The sequence below is a fragment of the Heptranchias perlo genome, chromosome X, assembly GCF_035084215.1.
Source record: "Heptranchias perlo isolate sHepPer1 chromosome X, sHepPer1.hap1, whole genome shotgun sequence".
In the NCBI taxonomy this organism is placed as follows: domain Eukaryota; kingdom Metazoa; phylum Chordata; class Chondrichthyes; order Hexanchiformes; family Hexanchidae; genus Heptranchias; species Heptranchias perlo.
The window spans coordinates 1,916,778-1,937,314 of NC_090370.1; the positions used below are offsets into that span (position 1 = coordinate 1,916,778).

Sequence of the window (20,537 nt, forward strand, 5' to 3'; positions counted from 1 at the left end):
TGGATTGATACAGGGCTATGGGGAGAGAGCGGGGCAGTGGGATTAGTATTGGATTGATACAGATCTATGGGGAGAACACGGAGCAGAGAGATTAGTTTGGGATTTCTCTAGCCATGAGCCAGCACACACAATGGGCCGAATGGCCTCTGGTGCTAAAATGCTGGCTACGTTTGCCTACATTAAGTCCCTGCACATCAAACAGTAATTGGGTGAAGTGATCACTGCAAAGACCTTAATTCCGCATTGCCCCCCACCCCCAACCTCTTCAAATAAAGGGAGCCTTAAGAGGGAGGGGAACGGGGCCTGTGAGATGGGTCCATAAACAGGCAGTCTTGGGCCGTGTTCAGTGTGAGGAGCTGAGTCAGCTGGAGGCCCTCAGGCACGTGACAGCGATGCAAAGCAGCACGGAGATGTGACTGCGGGCATGGACCCCGAACCAGGGGCTACAAGGTCATTTTCAAACCTGGAGGTTGTTACGGGTCTCTACTTCGATTACCTGGCCTCAGATTCTCTCTCTCTGGATCGCCGCCCAGTGGCAACGCCCAGGATTCCGACTCCCTCAGCTGATTCCCCACAACCTAGTTAGCGACAGCACCTCCCTCCCCCAGCCGTCCCACAAAGTACGACACTGCAAACCGACTCTAGTAAAAACATTTATTTCCATTTTAGATGCAGAACAACCTGAGGTATGAGACATGATCAGTACATTTACACAAATAAGTTTTACAGCTCTCTGCCACCCTACCGGAGAGACGGTCGCAGCCAGAGGTGTGCCCGTCCCATCTCAGTCTCTCGAAAGGAGTGTGCGTGTGTGTGTGTTTGTAAGTGTGTGTAAGTGTGCGCACGTACGTGTGTGTCTGTCCAAACTAAGTTAAGACAAACAGTCCATACATTTAAAAAAGAAATTGTATCAATAATTAAATTAAGTCCTTTTCCACACTGCTTGCAACTTTCTCTCACCCCCCCCCCCCCACCCAACCCCACCACACACAAAAATAAAACAGAACATCTCATGTGTCAGGTTATCCTGTCCTCAGCGGCTGTTTTAAACACCGGTGCTGAAGTGTGCACCATGGGTGTGTCGTTAAGTGCAGACTCTCAAACTCGGCTCCCTTACTCGTTCGGCTTTTTGAAACTGGTTTATCCCGACTTGGCGTCCACCAGCTGTATCAGGCCGTCCGTGCTCATGGACTTGGGCCTCTCCAGAGGAAAGCCCAGGGCCCGGCTCCAGATGAGCTGTGAAAGGACTCCCAGGGCCCTGGACACCCCGAACAGCACCGTGTAGTAGTTCATCTCCTTCATTCCATAATACTGCGAGAGAGAGAGAGAGAGAGGGGACACGGTCGTTGGAGAGTCGCACTAATTAATTGATCGCTAATTATTTATAGCGCGCAGGTGTGCGTCGAGGTGGTGAAGCTGACCGGATAAGCCCTGACGATTAACCACGGCACAGGGTGCAGTGTCCTGGGACCGCCACCAACAGCAGTAGCACACCATGGGAACAAGGCCTACAGTAATGAATTGAGCTGGAACTCTCACAAATCATGTCCTTCACCCCTCCCTCCGCTCAGTGTCCCTGTTACTGGACCACCGCCCGGTCCCCGGGGGCCGCGGAGCGGGCCGCGTGGACCACCGCCCGGTCCCCGGGGGCCGCGGAGCGGGCCGCGTGGACCACCGCCCGGTCCCCGGGGGCCGCGGAGCGGGCCGCGTGGACCACCGCCCGGTCCCCGGGGGCCGCGGAGCGGGCCGCGTGGACCACCGCCCGGTCCCCGGGGGCCGCGGAGCGGGCCGCGTGGACCACCGCCCGGTCCCCGGGGGCCGCGGAGCGGGCCGCGTGGACCACCGCCCGGTCCCCGGGGGCCGCGGAGCGGGCCGCGTGGACCACCGCCCGGTCCCCGGGGGCCGCGGAGCGGGCCGCGTGGACCACCGCCCGGTCCCCGGGGGCCGCGGAGCGGGCCGCGTGGACCACCGCCCGGTCCCCGGGGGCCGCGGAGCGGGCCGCGTGGACCACCGCCCGGTCCCCGGGGGCCGCGGAGCGGGCCGCGTGGACCACCGCCCGGTCCCCGGGGGCCGCGGAGCGGGCCGCGTGGACCACCGCCCGGTCCCCGGGGGCCGCGGAGCGGGCCGCGTGGACCACCGCCCGGTCCCCGGGGGCCGCGGAGCGGGCCGCGTGGACCACCGCCCGGTCCCCGGGGGCCGCGGAGCGGGCCGCGTGGACCACCGCCCGGTCCCCGGGGGCCGCGGAGCGGGCCGCGTGGACCACCGCCCGGTCCCCGGGGGCCGCGGAGCGGGCCGCGTGGACCACCGCCCGGTCCAGGGGCCGCAGAGCGGGCCGCGTGGACCACCGCCCGGTCCAGGGGCCGCAGAGCGGGCCGCGGGGACCACCGCCCGGTCCCCGGGGGCCGCAGAGCGGGCCGCGTGGATCACCGCCCGGTCCAGGGGCACTCACCTGCAGCAGGACACCGCTGTGTGCGTCCACGTTTGGCCACGGGTTCTTGGCTTTTCCCTGATCGAGGAGGACACCAGGCACGATCTTGTAGAGTTGAGCCACCAACTTGAACATGGGGTCGTCTGGCAGGTGTTTGAGGGCGAACTCCCTCTGGCAGGTGTAGCGAGGGTCGGTCTTGCGCAGAACAGCGTGGCCGTAGCCAGGGACCACCTGGAGAGAGCGAGAGAGACGGGGAGACAGCAGTGACTGTGGATCGGTAACTCAGGAGACAAATGGTTAAAGACAGAACGCGTAATTTATAACTGCAGCAATGAAATAGCCATCCCCAGAGCGTGCGTGTCAGACTCAGTGGGTATCTCTCCCCTCTCCCGAGTCAGATGGTTGTGGGTTTGAGTCCCCACTCCACAGACTTGAGCACATAATCCGGGCCGACACTCCCGGGGCCGCGCTGAGGGAGCGCTGCCCTGTCGGAGGGGCCGTCTTTCGGGTGAGACGTTAAACCCCGAGGTGGACATAAAAGATCCCACAGCACTATTTTGAAGAGCAGGGGGGAGTTCTCTCCAGTGTCCTGGGGCCGATATTTATCCCTCAACCAACATCACTAAACACAGAAAATCTGGTCATTTCTCTCATCGCTGTTTGTGGGAGCTTGCTGTGCGCAAACTGACTGTCACGTTTCCCGACGTTACAACACTTGACCACACTTCAAAAAGTACTTCCAATGGCTGTAAAGCGCGTTGGGACGTCCCGAGGCCATGAAAGACACTGGATAAATGCAAGTTCTTTCTTTCCTTCGAAAGCATACCAACCCAACACGACAGGGCACATCCCACTGCGAAGGACTGTTAAATAGTCCCTTACAGGCTCCACACACTGCGTGCAGGGGTACCTCACTCACCCTGCCAGAATTCAGCGTATTCCAAATATAGTCCCGCAGTTTCTCATCCGACACCTCGCCACCCAGCTCGGCCTGAAGGCTCGTCAGCCACGCCAGCACCTCCTGCGTACAAGAGCAGAACACACGGTTAATGGTAAGTGTCTAAACGCTGTCTCAAAGCTCCATAGTGAAATCTGTCCTCTTATTTTTAAGTCCCCGGTCACAGATCACGTTTGTGCCCTTGCTTTTTAAACAGAGAATGGGTTTGACACTGGCCTCAGAGCTCTCGGGGCTGATCTCATATCATCCTCTGGTCGAAGTTTCCTCTGTAAGGGTCCTGTGTGAAAGGGATCTCAATTCAGTACTTAGTGGGCATGGGTCTAAGCACAAAACCGCCTTAATATGGCACTAATCGGAGAAAGTGGGGAAGGAGGAGGGAGGAGGAGGAGCAGAAAGTGGGGGGGAATGGGAGGGAGAGAGTATTTGTCGGGATGGCGTACTGGACGATTAGGAAGAACAGAAGAGGAAAGTTCAGAGTAACACTGACCATAGTGGCACGAAAATCCAGGAAGACTGGAACAGAGGAGAGGGGCGAGACAGGCTTACTGCACCTTTGCTAAGTGGCCGCTCACTACACTCCACGCAGTGAAGGACACATTCTGGGCTCCTGATCAGTTACGCAGAATCCCCGACAGTCACTCGACCTTCATTAAAACACGATTGGTATCGCAGCTAGTTTCAGGTCCCTAATCTAACCACAGGGCGGTGCTCGGTTGGGGCAGACACTGAGGAGTTTACGTGACGGGGACAGTCTGCCAAGCATTTTGACATTTGTGAAAACGTACAAAGTCCCGCATCCCTAGTGTCATTCTGGTAAATCTCCTCTGCACCCTCACCAAGGCCTTGACATCTGATGCAAGTCGCTGCCTCTGATTTGTTTGAAGCCTCCAGCCTATCTCTGAACTGTGTGACGATGACTCGCACGGCTGAAACGTGTGTGCTGAAACCTCAAATACCTTTTGTTCGGACAGACTTTGTACATTTTCACAGATCTCGGAATGCTTGGCAGAATGCCCCCGTCACACAAACTCCTTAGTGTCTGCCAGTGGCTGTTTGCTATTGGAGGCCTTTGATTACATTTACTGAATTGTGTTTGCTCCCAAGAAACAAATATTGGCATACATCCCTTCTGGGTAATCTCGTGATGGGGAGACAGAGACACACACACACATGCACAGGCACAGAGGCGCACACACGCACAGGCACAGAGGCGCACACACGCACAGGCACAGAGGCGCACACACGCACAGGCACAGAGGCGCACACACACGCACAGGCACAGAGGCGCACACACACGCACAGGCACAGAGGCGCACACACACGCACAGGCACAGAGGCGCACACACACGCACAGGCACAGAGGCGCACACACACGCACAGGCACAGAGGCGCACACACACGCACAGGCACAGAGGCGCACACACACGCACAGGCACAGAGGCGCACACACACGCACAGGCACAGAGGCACACACACACAGGCACAGAGACACACACACACAGGCACAGAGACACACACACACAGGCACAGAGACACACACACACAGGCACAGAGACACACACACACAGGCACAGAGGCACACACACACAGGCACAGAGGCACACACACACAGGCACAGAGGCACACACACACAGGCACAGAGGCACACACACACAGGCACAGAGACACACACACACAGGCACAGAGACACACACACACAGGCACAGAGACACACACACACAGGCACAGAGACACACACACACAGGCACAGAGACACACACACACAGGCACAGAGACACACACACACAGGCACAGAGACACACACACACAGGCACAGAGACACACACACACAGGCACAGAGACACACACACACAGGCACAGAGACACACACACACAGGCACAGAGACACACACACACAGGCACAGAGACACACACACACAGGCACAGAGACACACACACACAGGCACAGAGACACACACACACAGGCACAGAGACACACACACACAGGCACAGAGACACACACACACAGGCACAGAGACACACACACACAGGCACAGAGACACACACACACAGGCACAGAGACACACACACACAGGCACAGAGACACACACACACAGGCACAGAGACACACACACACAGGCACAGAGACACACACACACAGGCACAGAGACACACACACAGGCACAGAGACACACACACACAGGCACAGAGACACACACACACAGGCACAGAGACACACACACACAGGCACAGAGACACACACACACAGGCACAGAGACACACACACACAGGCACAGAGACACACACACACAGGCACAGAGACACACACACACAGGCACAGAGACACACACACACAGGCACAGAGACACACACACACAGGCACAGAGACACACACACACAGGCACAGAGACACACACACACAGGCACAGAGACACACACACACAGGCACAGAGACACACACACACAGGCACAGAGACACACACACACAGGCACAGAGACACACACAGGTTCGAGGGACTTTACTGGCTGCTGGCCATTTGAATACCGCAGACGACCGACGGGCAGCCAGAGGCAATCTCAGCATTAGCCCAGATAATCACCTATATTATATTTGAGGATTTGATCTAAGTGCATTTTTGTATAATTAACTTGAACATATTAGTGTCAAACAAGCAGAGGTACTGGCAAGGCCAGGTTGTCACAACGCCACCTGATAATCTTGCAATCCCGATTCCTTGTTCAATCGTGTAGGAACGACAGTGAGTGTTTTCATAATGCAGTGGTGCTGTTCTTAGAACGATGCAGCACAGAAGGCGGCCATTCGGCCCATCGTGCCTGTGCCAGCTCTTTGAAACAGCTATGCAATTAGTCTCACTCCCTCCTGCTCTTTCTCCACAGCCCTGCAAATTTCTCCCCTGCAGTATTTATCCAATTCCCTTTTGAAAGTTATCATTGAATCTGCTCCCACTGTCTTTTCAGGAGGTGCGTTCCAGATTGTAATAACTCCCTGCATTAAAAAAAAACTGCTCATTTCATCTCTGATTCTTTTACCAAAACCTGGCAAAAAGCCCAGGCCGGGGTCCTATTTTGCCAACGGCACTCCTTGGTCGAACAGTCCCCAGCATTTTCAGCGCCCACGGTTATGGCGGGCAACTGTTTACACCGAGCAACTAACGCACACCATTTTGCCATCGGCAGGGAGATCAATTTCAAAAGGCGCCTCCTTACAGCGTATTAAAAACTTGCCTTCTATTTTGGGCAACTCAGTGAACGCCCTGCGCCGCCTGGTCGCTGATGGGAGAGCATTTGAAATCCTCGAAAATATCCCGGCGTTTCAGTGGCAAAACAAATTAAAAAAGGAAACTGCGTGTACTCATTTCACAATAGAAGAGGGCAAAGGGCAGCAGACCAGGTCAATCCCCAAGTCCCCGAACCTCTGCTGCTGCATTTATGAATGTCTTTCAGTTTAATTGTGGGGGGGGTGATTCAAATGTATTAAAATTAAGTTGTTTTGTGTAACTTTTAGTGGGGGGTTTGGAGTTTTAGGATTCCTACGGCCCAGGTTAACACCAAAACGCCCGCTTATAAGCGGTGCTGGACTGTACAGCCAGAAATCTCCCAGTGGCAGTGCAATCCCAATCTGCAGCTGGACCCGGACCCTACTTCCAGTCTCCGACGGGGCTGCAGCAGACTGGAAGACAGACTTCAAAACGCTTTGGGTCGCGCTCTTCACCGACCCACAGGGTAACATCACCCGACGCGACTCAGTTCCCCAAATCCTGCTTACACAGCCTTAAACTGTAGATTTGAAACACAAAATCCTTCTGCAAAAAAAAAATCTAACGAGGCTTTTGAATTTGGTGGCATCAAGTACACAATGGGTTAATGGCGACACTAACATTTCAACATTCACGGTCCAAGCCAGCTGCTTACCTGATTTGCAAGTCCGTGAAGAGGCCCAGCCAGTCCATTCATTGCAGCTCCGAAGCACAGGTAGGGGTCAGAGAGAGCACTGCCCACTAGGTGGCTGGTGTGAGCACTGACATTACCACCCTCGTGATCACTGTTGCAAAGTGTGAACAAGAAATAGATTAAGCCTCACTGTTGAAAGGCAATTGAAACAAATCTTGACCGAACGAAACGTGACCTAGCTCTGTTAGAACAAGTCTCTTCAAACAGCCGGGGCTCCCAATCGCCGTCCAGCGACCCCCGACCCCGGGGCTCCCGATCGCCATCCAGCGACCCCCCCTACCCCGGGGCTCCCGATCGCCGTCCAGCGACCCCCGACCCCGGGGCTCCCGATCGCCGTCCAGCGACCCCCGACCCCGGGGCTCCCGATCGCCATCCAGCGGCCCCCCGACCCCGGGGCTCCCGATCGCCGTCCAGCGACCCCCTACCCCGGGGCTCCCGATCGCCGTCCAGCGACCCCCTACCCGGGGCTCCCGATCACCGTCCAGTGACCCCCACGCCGGGGCTCCCGATCGCATAACTTGCCAGCGTGGGATTTGAACACTCAGCTTCTGGGCTGGTGTAATGAATCCCTCACTACCAGACCCCATGCCAACCAGGGCTCCCCATTAGAATGTACACATGTGGAAAGGACAGAATCGGGCTCTGGTGAAATCGGTCCCCCACCATTCAATGACCTGCCTCTGCTCCCGGTCTCGCCTGACAGATGGACAATATCCACCAGGAGGCCACCTGCGGGATCGTACTGCAGGAGGGAGTCCACACGTAGTTTGAATTACATCGGCCCAACGCCCTCGCTAAGTCAACTCAGTACTCGGATGCTGGGAGAATCGTGGAATTGAAACAGACAGCGTTGCTATTTTATAACCCAAAGTCTTTATCGAATCCTTTTTGCTCGACATGTACATTGCTCTCATATGGTTGAGATCCGATAATCAACTAAAATAGTCGTGGAACGATACAGCACAGGCCGCCATTCGGCCCATCGTGCGTGTGCCGGCTCTTTGAAAGAGCTATCCAGTAAGTCCCACTCCCTCTCCCCTGCTCTTTCCCCATAGCCCTGCTCCTGTTTATGTTCTTATTAGATTTTTGGGCTCGAGGGGAAATCAAGGGTTATGGGGATCAGGCGGGAAAGTGGAGTTGAGGTCGAAGATCAGCCATGATCTGATTGAATGGCGGAGCAGGCTTGAGGGCTTGAATCTGCTCCCACCGCCCTTTCAGGCAGCGCAGTCCAGATCATAACTCGCTGCGTAACAGTCTTTCTCCCCCCTCATGTCCCCCTCTGGTGCTTTTGCCGATCACCTCAAAAAAAATCTTGGCGAGACTAAAATGAAATGGTAGAAAAGCAAATGCTAAATTGAGGGAAACCATTTCCAACCCCTGAAACGAGGGACAGCAGGCTTACAAAAAGCTGAAAGGCAGTCCCAGAGGCAAGCCTGGAAACTGGAGAATCCAAGATGCAGCCCCCCCCCCCCCCCCCCACAAAGCCGGGTGGAGACACTGACCTGTGAATGGTGAGGTAGAGCCTCATCAGCTCGGTGAACTCTGGTTCCGTGTAGCCCAGCATGTTGGTGAAGTTGTGAGACCAATCGAGCTCAGGGTCAATGGCTCCGATGCTGCTGCCCTCTCTGTACAGGTTCCGGTAGATCTTTGATGCCACACAGGGCAGTTTTGCAATCAGATCCATTGAATCCTCATAAATAAACTACGGGTGGGGGGAGAGAAGAGAGAGGGGGAGAGTTAGTCCGCCGTTTGCCATTATTAAGGGTCACGTCCGATCTTCTGAAGGTATCCTGATGGGAAGGGAGGAGGTAGCATTAATGTAACTTTTCATATCCTCAACACACCCCAAAGTGCTTCACGGCCAATTAATTACTTTTGAAATGCAGTCACTGTTGTGATGTCGGCAAACTCGGCAACCGTTTTGCGCACAGCAAGGTCCCACAAACGGCAAAGGAGATTAGAAGAAACGTCTAATCTGGTTACAGCGGCGTTGGTCGAGTGAGAAGTGTTGGCCAGGACACCTGCTTGCTCCTCTTCGAATAATGCCACGGGATCTGAATCATTCACCCAAGCCATGGAAATAGGCAGATGGCATCTTGTCCCAAAGGGACGGCACCTCTGACAATGCAGCACTCTCTCCCGACTGCACCAAAGTGTCAGCCGATTGCAGTGTGGACGGCATGTCGGGTAAATTCTGGGCCGAGGTTACATGAAGCCCACTTTCTCTCAAACTCTGATACAATACATGGGGCAAACTGTTGTCTGCAACATCTTGTACACAGGGGACATATCATTAAAATATACTATTTCAATTGGGTTCCTGGACACGAGCAACAAAGCAAGCAAGGAGGAAAACGTGAAGGACAGCACTGGTTGTTAACTGTGTCTATCTCGGGTACACCGTTCCACAGGTCCAGAGGTACAATGCGCAGAATTAAGTTACGAAGATAAGTTGTGGCCTGATGATATTTCAGCCTAACACTTCCCAATTTTTAAATGCGCTCTCAATTGTCTTTTGACCTTTTCTTTTTGCACTGACATGATGCGCCCGCTCTTTCTCCCTGGTTAGCAGTCGTACAAACCCAACCTCCTGTGTTAAAAGGGCAAACCTGGACAGAAGTTAAAAGCGAGGACGCTGCAGCTCTACGATCACAATCAACAAAACAATGCTGCAGAAAATTACTCCCACCCCCGGCGACAGATGTGTGACCACCACGACTGCACCAGAGCATTGTGTGCTCTCTTCAGACACAACCCCAAGTTTGGAAGGACAAAATCCTAAACTACTTATATTATGCGGACAAACTCCAGGAATGCAAGAGTTGCACACTCCCTGAAACCTTGGCGAGGACAGCAGGAGGTACAACAGCAGGGAAAGATCTCGTGCAGCAACACCTCTGGATCAAGGATGGTCTAAAGTCCGCACTCAACTCATCAGGTCCAATCTAGCAAGTCTATTGCTGAATGTGGGAGGTACTCTCACTCCAGTAATGGCACCAGCCAAGTATCAGTGCTGGTTTGTCACTACCTCTGCCCTGTGCTGGTTGACCTACATTGGCTCCAGGTCCGGTCGATTTTAAAATTCTCATCCTTGTTTTCAAATTCCTCCATGGTCTCCTCGCCCCTCTCCCCCCACCCCAATCTCTGTAACCCCCTCCAGCCCCTACAACCCTCCGAGATCTCTGCGCTCCTCCAATTCTGGCCTCTTGTCCATCCCCCGATTTCCATCGCTCCGCCATTGGCGGCCGTGCCTTCAGCTGCCTGGGCCCTGAGCTCTGGAATTCCCTCCCTAAACCTCTCCGCCTCTCTCCCCTCCTTAAAACCTACCTCTTTGACCAAGCTTTTGGTCACCTGTCCTACTATCTCCTTCTGAGGCTCAGTGTTAAATTTTGTCTGATAATCACTCCTGTGAAGCGCCTTGGGATATTTTACTACGTTAAAGGCGCTGTATAAATTCAGGTTATGGTTGTTTGTTGTGATGCATGTTCCAGTGCTGAATATGGAGGTCAGTGTCTATTTATAGTTGTTCAGTGTCACTCCAGACTCCAGGCAAGTCTGTACGGTGGTGTGTGCAATAGATGGCCTTGCCTCAACAAATGCAAGTTTCTCACAGCAGCAAGCAGCAGAAGAGAGACTGAGCATTTCCCGTCAAGTGCTGGCATTGTTATCAAAAGTCAGTGCCCGGATTTAAAACTAAATTTACACTAACAGTCAAGCATGGAACCGAGGCTCGGGTTCAGACTTATAATCGCCGAGAGGAGTCAGAACCTTTAGAGGCAAAACACCAGTGGGACGGTTCGTTCTTTTTTCCATCCTCAGGACACGGGCGTTACTGGCAAGGCCGGCATTTATTGCCCATCCCTAGTTGCCCTGTGAAGGTGGTGATGTGCCTCCTTCTTGAACCACTGCGTGCAGCGGTTATGATACAACGGAGTGGCTTGCTGGAGGGCTGCGGAGGGCAGTTAAGAGCCAACCCACGTCGGTGTGGGTCTGGAAGGGTAAGGGCAACAGGTTTTCTTCCCCAAAAGGACATTCGCGGACCAGCTGGGGCTTTTAATGACAATCCGACAGCTGCACGGTCGCTTTTATTGATGCTAGTTTTTTTTTATTTCGAGTTTTTTTTTAAAAACTAAACTCAAAATTCTCAAACTGCCAGGGTGGGATTTGAACATTCGTTCTCTGGACTATTGGACCAGGAGCACAACTATTAACACCACCGTAACCCTCGTCTCACCCGCAGCCACCTCCCCAAGGCTGCTCACCTCCCGTGACCGAGCAGCAGTACAGTACAGCCTGCTCGGTCACGTTACTAGCCGTGGCAGCCCCACCCTCTTTAACCCCCATTCCTTGCCTTTTCCCCCTATCCCTCGGTCCCCTCACTTCCCAAGTCTGCGCCCCTCTGACCAAAGTCTAAGCTAGAGTGGGGCGCAAAAGGACTCAGGAACAGCAGAGGAATCCCCCAAACAGTGCACAGGCCTGGGGGGTGGAGGGTGGAGAATGGGGCTCTGCTTTCACTAGATCTTTCGCAGCTCCGAAAAGGCTGGTGTGGAAGAAACCTACCAGGACAGATCACCGCGCCTTGCCGCTGCAACGGGACGACTGAGGAATCAAGCCCCCCCCCTTACCTCCCAGTACTTGGTCTTGCTGACTCCCTCGGAGTAAGCACGGGCGAAGCTGCTCTCGCTGTTCAGTGCGGTAACGGCTGCGCTGAGCTGGGACATCGGGTGCAGGTTGTTTGGGAAGTTGTCGAGCATCGTGACCACGTGCGAGGGCAAGGCGGCCCGCTTCGCCCACTCTTTGGACACCCAGTTGGCCTGCGGAACGGGGGGGGAAAATAAAATCGGAACTCTGTCAGCCTTAGGACAGCTCGAGAGAGAGTCAGCAGCAAACACCAAGCTGCAGCTTTGTGGGCAGCTCCATAAACAAAGCTAAAAATACAACTTGGACCAAAGAGGTTTCATAGGTATAACTAGACGTAAAAAGACCATGGTCCATCTATTTTGCCTTCTACTATCTACGTAGTTGCACGACACAATGACAACGGAGGCTCGAGGGGGCTGAATGGCCTCCTCCTGTCCCTGTGTGAGGGTAAGGCATCCTCTCTTTAAACATGGTCCTCCTTCCCCTCCATCTCTTCTCCCACTCCCCTTTCCTGTTCCCCTAGCACGTGAGCATCAACCACGGGACAGGAACTGGGTTTCCAGCTGCTTGTTCAGTCAGACCTCAGGGAATCGCAGGATAGCAGGGCAGGGGTGAAGTATTTGGCCACTGGTTAGTACCTCCTTACAGCAATGGGGTGGGGCCAGTTGGTTTGGTGGGGGGGGTGGAATGTGGGTGCAAGCCAGTGTCCCATGACTCCATGTTGTCATGTTGTCATATTGTCCCCAAGCTATGGGTGGGGGGATAGGGTACAATAAGATGCACTGTCCCCAAGCTTTGGGTGAGGTGGGGGAACACAGTAGGTGTTCCCGGCCCTCATTGTGGTCTAGCAGCACTGCTGGAAGTACAGGTTCGGGGGTCAGCTCCACGATTGAAAGCTTCTGAACCAACGACTGATTAAATTCACAATCTTTTCCACCGGCTGGCTGCCCGATTTCATGAGATTGTCCTTGGTGTGCTGGCTAATGGGAGGTGCCAAGAATGGGCCCCGAACTTTTGATGTACACGAGAAAACGTGGAGTGGGGGACACATGGACGATTTCAATGCAAATAAGCAAACGCGTTTAGCCCCTCTCATTAAGTGGGAGCAGTTAGAGTTGCACTGCTGGCATTGTTGTGCATTGCAGTTGTTTATAAGTCGCCTTCTGAGCTCCTTGGCTAAGTAACTGAGCGGCTTACAAAGGCACTAGACACGGACCTCTAACCATTCCAAGGTAGCTGTCGCCGCCATCCTACTCACTACAGCAAAGCTTGAGGCAAATTCCATTACCTGCTCCTGGGTGGGGATCTCACCCGTCACAAGCAGCCAGAACAGACCTTCAGGAAGTGGCTCCTCTCCTCCAGGTGCTTTAGGTAACAGCTTCTGGCACTCTGGTATGCTGTAGCCACGGAATCGGATACCCTTGCAAAAAAAAAAGCGAAAGGCTAGGTCAGAAATTCACAATCAACATCCCGCCGATTTCCGTGTCACACAGCTAGAGTCGGAGTGAAATAATTCCAACTCGCTGCTTCTATCGAACACCCGGGGAAAAGCACGAGAGGGGGAAATACAGGTGTTAACTCGATACTTCACTTTATGGAACTTGGGACAACACACCAGGCATACAACCCTGTTACACCTGTGCACTGCTTGCCTCTAATTCATAGCCAGGAGCGCCTGCTACACTGGCAAAGCGGCAGATGGCCATTTGGTTTTGGACAACTCAATACAAGAGGGTAAAAGAGGAGCATCTGGGAAACAATCAGATGCTCGCAGCATAGCATACGTACCGCCACACTGCACAACCCCTGCTGGCTTGCGGAAGGAACAGTGCGTGTGGCTTTCAGTGCCTGCCAGCGTAACGTTAGAATGACTGGACTGCTTTGTTCTGCAGATAGACAGTGACCTGGGATCCAGGCAGACAGTGCCCATCTTAGTACCAAGGGCAGGGTGTTTTCCCGTTTCTGGTGCAGTGCCCAGGGATATACTCAGCAGCTGTAGTCCTATTGCTTGGTGAATCCAAAACTCTGCTGCCCCTTATCCTACTTCGTGCCAAGTCCTGTTCACCCCCCCCCACTCTGTGCTCGCTGACCTACATTGGCTCCCAGTCTGGGAACACCTTGATTTTAAAATTCTCATCCTCATGTTCAAATCCCTCCATGGCCTCACCAATACCTCCCCCCCTATCTCTGTAACCTCCTCCAGCCCCTATAACCCTCCGAGATCTCTGCGCTCCTCCAATTCTGGCCTCTTGTGCATCCCCGATTTTAAATCGCTCCACCATTGGTGGCCGTGCCTTCAGTTGCCTGGGCCCTAAGCTCTAGAATTCCCTCCCTAAACCTCTCCGCCTTTAAGACACTCCTTAAAACCTAACTCTTTGACTAAGCTTTTGGTCACCTGTCCTAATATCTCCTTTTTGGCTCGGTGACAAGGCCTTGGGACGTTTTACATTAAAGGTGCTTTATAAACGTATGCTGTTTTTGAATCTTCATCATAAAAACTAGACGAGTTGAAAACGAGTGAAACTATCAGAGCACCTGCTGAGGATGGGTGATGGAGAATAAAGGATTGGGATTGTTTTACAACATGGTGAGGTGGGGCACATAAAGCAAAACATGTGCAGAGACTTTTAAAAAAAACAACTTTGTACCTCCTCTGGATCCAGCACGGATGTTTCATACACCAAGCCCTTCATTCCTCTCATACCACCGTACATCTGAGGGGAAAATCAGCAACCATTACAAGCTTCAAAACTGCTTACAACTAGGAACATACGAACAGGAGGAGGCCATTCAGCCCCTCGAGCCTGTTACATACGAACAGGAGGAGGCCATTCAGCCCCTCGAGCCTGTTACATACGAACAGGAGGAGGCCATTCAGCCCCTCGAGCCTGTTACATACGAACAGGAGGAGGCCATTCAGCCCCTCGAGCCTGTTACATACGAACAGGAGGAGGCCATTCAGCCCCTCGAGCCTGTTACATACGAACAGGAGGAGGCCATTCAGCCCCTCGAGCCTGTTACATACGAACAGGAGGAGGCCATTCAGCCCCTCGAGCCTGTTACATACGAACAGGAGGAGGCCATTCAGCCCCTCGAGCCTGTTACATACGAACAGGAGGAGGCCATTCAGCCCCTCAGGCCTGCTCCGCCATTCAATTAGATCATGGCTGATCTGTAAAATCTAGGGACAGATTTTACTACATCCATACAGGCTGATTATCAGACAACACAAATCATTTGTTAACGGGTATAACAATGTGCCTTTCTTAAAAAAGAAACAAAAGTCTAGTGTTTAGTATTTTCTATTCAAAGTAGCCCCCGTTTTATAAAGGAAAATTATGAACCCCCCCACACCCCGGCCCTAAAATATTTTTCCTTGCTTGCACAAAAATCTTAGGGTTGGTTCTCACTCCCTGCAAGGCCACCAGTGCGATGTCAATCACAAGGGGAGCATTCCCATTGCAAACAGCAGGGGAGGGGTGTAAGGGACCTCGATCCAGTGTCAAGGCCACTCCAAAGCATGGGAAAGCACGCAGTCGGCCAGGAATGCAAACATCTCTCCCCAACCAGCCCTGCCCCCCCCTCAAAAAAGTAACAGAAGTAACTCATACCATGTCAACGCTGATTTGCCCGATAACTGTTTTGCCATGTTGTTGTTTGAAGGCCTTGATCCGGGATTGTTCCTTGGGGATGAGTTCAGTGAGAACTTCCTTCAAATTCTAGGAAGACAAAAAAGTGTGGATTAAATGTTTTCCCACAGCAACAAAGACAGGATCATCTGCTTCTTCCAGTCCCTTACCTTTTTAAAAAAAAACTTTTCACCCCATTTTTTTTTGTTGCAAACCTCAGGAGTCGCCTTTGCTGCACTCAGTCACATTTTCCTGTTTCCCACGTTAAACGATGCCCGTAAGCCTGAGCAAAAGTGCCAATCGTGGGCAGATCCGCACTGCGGGTTGGGGCCAAACACGCAAGAAATTAGTTTGAGGGCATACAGGCAACTTTTGCCCCAGTAATCCAAGGTGAATTTGAACCCAGGTTCCACTGTCGCATGAGAGAATGTCTCAATTAACAGAAGCGTCTATGTCTCTTGTTTTTTTTAAAAAGAATGAGCCATCTGTGCACAAGTAAATACCCTGGCACTGCAACACTGATCAGAAAGGCCCCCACTTTCGATCCCAATGTCCATTTGGAGTTAGATCACGGCTGGGCCTGAGCTGGCTGGAACCGGTTTGAATTAACCAAGTTTTGTGAAAGACAAAGGAGATGTGATAAGACACAAGTCCTTATTTAGAAAAGGAGTAATGAGGTAATGCTACCCAAGTCCTTGGGACAGAGCCAATGAGGAGAAGACACAGGCTAGGCGAGCAAGCCTAAACCAACGAGAGAGAGAGAGAGACAGCACAGCTTGAAGAGATGAGATTCGGAATAAGAATGAAGGATTTGGGGCGTGGAGCCAGAGCGAAGACTCCGGAGACCAACCATCGCAGAAGTGGAAGAACCCATGTCAGGGACGTAGAGACGACGTCGAGAGAGAGAGAGAAAAAAAAACACGGAACGCCTGGCCAGCGTCAGCTCTCCTTTTCGGGTATTATCCTTTATATTCTGTGACCACTCGGAGTGTCAGAGAAACCCAGCGGGTGCGCGTTTAGATCCTAGTTTGGGTATAAAACTGTATAACCTGGTGCAAACTGCATGTCTATATCTAACCAGACGTATAAGCTATATGTATATGATCTAACGGCGTGAATAAAGCAAATTGAGAGTTAAGAGAGAATTGACTCTTCTCCTCTTTGTACTAAGCCAATAACCGTAACCGGTGACCTCTGGTCAACAGCCAATTATTGGGACATTACAATCAGCTTCGGCATTGCACCCCTCCAATGGGATATTAATAGGAACCAATGATTTATAGATTATGTTTTTTTCCCCCTGGAAAGGATGTCAAGGCCTTGGAGAGGCTGCAGAGGAGACCTACCAGAGTGGTACCAGGGATGAGGGACGTCAGTTATGTGGAGAGACTGGAGAAGCTGGGGTTGTTCTCCTTAGAACAGAGAAGGTTAAGGGGAAATTTAATCGAGGTGTTCAAAATCAAACAGTTGATAGAGTAAATAAGGAGAAACTGTTTCCATTGGCAGGAGGATCAGTAACCAGAAGACACATTTAAGATAATTGGCAAAAGAACCAGAGGGAGATGAGGAGAATTTTTTTTTAACGCAGCGAGTTGTTATGATCTGGAATTCGCTGCCTGAAAGGGCGGTGGAGGCAGATTCAATAATAACTTTCAAAAGGGAATTGGTTATATATTTGAAGAGGAAACATTGAATGGCTCTTTTGAAGAGCCGGCACAGACACGATGGGCCAAATGGCCTCCTTCTGTGCTGTACGATTCTACAAGGGATGGGGTGTTCCGGGGTGGCTCATTCAGGAGTCTATTCTTCGTGTGTGAGGCTGGATGACGAAGTGTGTAAGAAAATATGAAGCCAATTCATCGGTCATGATGAACATTATTTTTCATTAGTGCTTGATGTGTACAACTGAAGCTTAATTCATTTTGCTGCGTTAAAAATACATAACTGGGTAAATCAAGCATGCAGAATCAAGGAATGGAGGCAAGAAATGTACTGGAAGACTAAGGCCTTTGTACATTTACAGTAGCATGACGGTGTAAGATTCTGGTGTAAGTGATCCAATGATGTCACAGACCCACGGGAAGGCGAGTCGACAAATCTGTATCTGGTTACGGCCGTGTGCTCCTGCGAACATAGGAAGCAACACTAGAGACTGTCACGGTGAAATGTATGGTGGGGGATGGAAGGAGAGAAGACAGCAGTCCACAGAGGCCACTCTCTTCTGAGACACAATCTGTTTCCTCGGCAGTCTTGGCGCTTCCCTTCTTCGGGAGGGAGGGAAGAGGGGTTAACGGAATCAACAGGTCACTGTTACATCTCCTAAAATGGCCAGCAGCACGTACATAAAGAGTGTAATGCAGACAGAGACAGTTATGAAAGAGGGTAGGGGAGAAGGCATACATGGACAGTGACAACAGACAATATAAGCAGGCCTTTACACTATGCCCATTATACAATGACAATTAGCAAATAGACCATAAGCAATCTAGATGTAGGAGAGACCACTTACCAATGAGGAACTTGTATTCCTTGCAGCAAGTATGATGCATGCAGTATTCTGTTTTAAATAAAACACAAAGGGTTTTCTTTAAGTACAGCATTTATTGATGTCACAGTAAACAGTTCATTTTAGCTGGGCGCTGGTCTGAAAAGTTGTCTCAAACCCTCTGGAGCAGTAAAATGGTGTTCCAGCCAGGTTCACTAGAGGGTATAAAATCCATGGGTGAACAGCCAGCTGACTGAAACCGAGCAAACACGACACACTTAGGAAATTTTCTGTTGTCACTTTCTCAATTAGCTATTTCATTGCAGGCCCCTCCAAACTGAGGGAAGTTTTTAAAAAGAGGGTGCAAAATCCGGGCTAGCTGCTTCTAATTATTTTCTCTTTGTTTAAAAGATGAAATTACTAAATAGCTAATTAAAGATTCCCAAATTTTCCCCACCACAGATGTTAAACCAACTGTCCTGTAATTACCGGGATTAGCTCTGTCTCCCTTGGTGTTACACTGGCCACTCTCCAGTCCTCCAACACACATCCACTCTTAATAGAACACTGAAATATAATTTCTAGGGCAAATGCTATCTCTTCCCCGGTTTCCTGCAGGATGTGTTCCATCAGGTGCTGGCACTTTGCCCTCCTTCAGATACACCAAGTTCTCGAATACTCAATTTGCTATACTATTTAATCAAATTCAGGATTTACCTCCTCCACAATATCCTTCTGTTCAAAACACTCTAGCAATGTCCTTGTTAAATATCCCCACCAATTTGTTCCTCTCCTCTTTTTAAAAAACATATTTTGGCATACTCTTCATACTCCCTTCTTGCTTTCCTTTTCCTTCTCTCAACCCCTCATTTTCTCATACCATATCTATAGGCTCAGTTATCCCCCTTTCAATTTTTAGTTTGTTTCCAATCTATCCACAGCATTCTGAAAATTGAACTAAATGATACATATTTATTCCACAATTTTCTTTTACAAATATCCCTTTGTTGATGTACAGTTCTGGGTGCCAATATCACACTCTACCAATATCACTCAGCTAGCTCATTCATCCAAATAAAATCTGCCCTCCTCCAATCCGGTTTCCCTTGCTCCTGTACTAACTTTTTCCTCTTTCTGTTTGGACCTTGTACCTAATCATGTTCTGTTCGCTGCTCCCCAAGGTGCTCACCCACATCCAACTTATCTGCCTGCTCTGTTTAATTACTCACAACTAGATCTAGCTACGCCGCACCCCCGTCCTTGTACGCATTCGAACACAACGTTCCAGGAACGAGTCCCGCACACATTTTAGGAATTCCGTTTATTTTTCTCCATCTACTCCCTCCTCTGTCTCAATGAGAGGGGTAATTAAAATCTCCTAACTCTGGGGAATGAAGGCGTTTTCCTAGAAACATAATTATGTAATGAATCATTTTTTTGACGATAATCACCCAGAAATGAGGGCGCTTCCCTTGAATCATAAACCAGGTAATGACATGAATTTATGCACATTAAAAAATGCAGCTGATTCGCCAATAACAAGAGTATCTCCCTTGAACTTAAGGAAAGCTGTAACTGCAGCTTGGTGTTTTAGAAACGTCCGTTCCAGCTTCAAACGTGCAGTGTGTGAATGAAAGGCACTGTTTGTTGAGGCAGCTTATAGCAGTCAGTGAAGCTCATATTTCAGGCGACCATTTTGACCAGTAAAGGCAGCAGCCGGTTACTGAAATGGACAAGACATCGCACCCAAGCTTGTGCACTGTGTCACTTCAAATTGTTCTGTGGCTGTCTCGCAAGCAAGTTAATGGCTGCAGATCTCGGAGCAAGAGCTCCTTGTGATCCCTGAGCCATATCTAAACAAGCCAGACATCTAGTTTTTAAAAAAAAAATTAATCTCAGAATGGTTCAGAAAGCTCACACAGTGCAGCAAGTGCTGGACACCGCCGTATGTGGAATCGTAGGTTCCCTCTCAACACCAAATCTCAAGGCCTTTCCACACAAAAATCCTGACTCTATCCAGGAACTGCTTCCTTTCTCCCCCACACACCTAACCATACGATCGTTGGTAGGAGGAAATAACCAGATCACTGACTATTTAAAACTGGTCAATCGGCAGTCTTTATCTTGGACTTTAAATTTTAAAAAAATCACCCCAGCTTTCACAACCAGGAAGACCAAAAACACAACGGTAATTAACAAAACTATTTATCACCTTTATAATTACAAGTGTGCTAACACTGAGCCACGGCTTCAACAAAGGTGATTTTGGTTTTGATTCAAGTGTCAACGGTGCTTTTGACAAAAGAAAACACAACAACCTTTTTGATGCATTTTTAAGTGCCTTTAAACTGTGTATGGTTGTGTGTCATTGGAGAGGACACTCACAAATGGGGTAACAGCCTAAGACATTCCTGTGCAGTCAGGAGATCATTTCATGTACCGGAG

General features: G+C 51.1%; 1 protein-coding gene across 1 annotated transcript; it reads right to left on the bottom strand.

Moving 5' to 3' along the window:
* Window positions 1-640: 640 nt before the first annotated feature.
* On the bottom strand, window positions 641-18,166 carry cs (citrate synthase). Its single transcript, XM_067976430.1, has 10 exons — window positions 18,117-18,166; window positions 15,590-15,697; window positions 14,627-14,692; window positions 13,267-13,398; window positions 11,963-12,151; window positions 8,840-9,039; window positions 7,299-7,428; window positions 3,348-3,449; window positions 2,450-2,659; window positions 641-1,311 (listed from the first exon to the last, which is right to left on the bottom strand). Exons 2-10 carry the CDS (start codon window positions 15,590-15,592, stop codon window positions 1,141-1,143), a joined length of 1,203 nt encoding a protein of 400 aa, XP_067832531.1. The 5' UTR covers window positions 15,593-15,697; window positions 18,117-18,166; the 3' UTR covers window positions 641-1,140.
* Window positions 18,167-20,537: the final 2,371 nt, after the last annotated feature.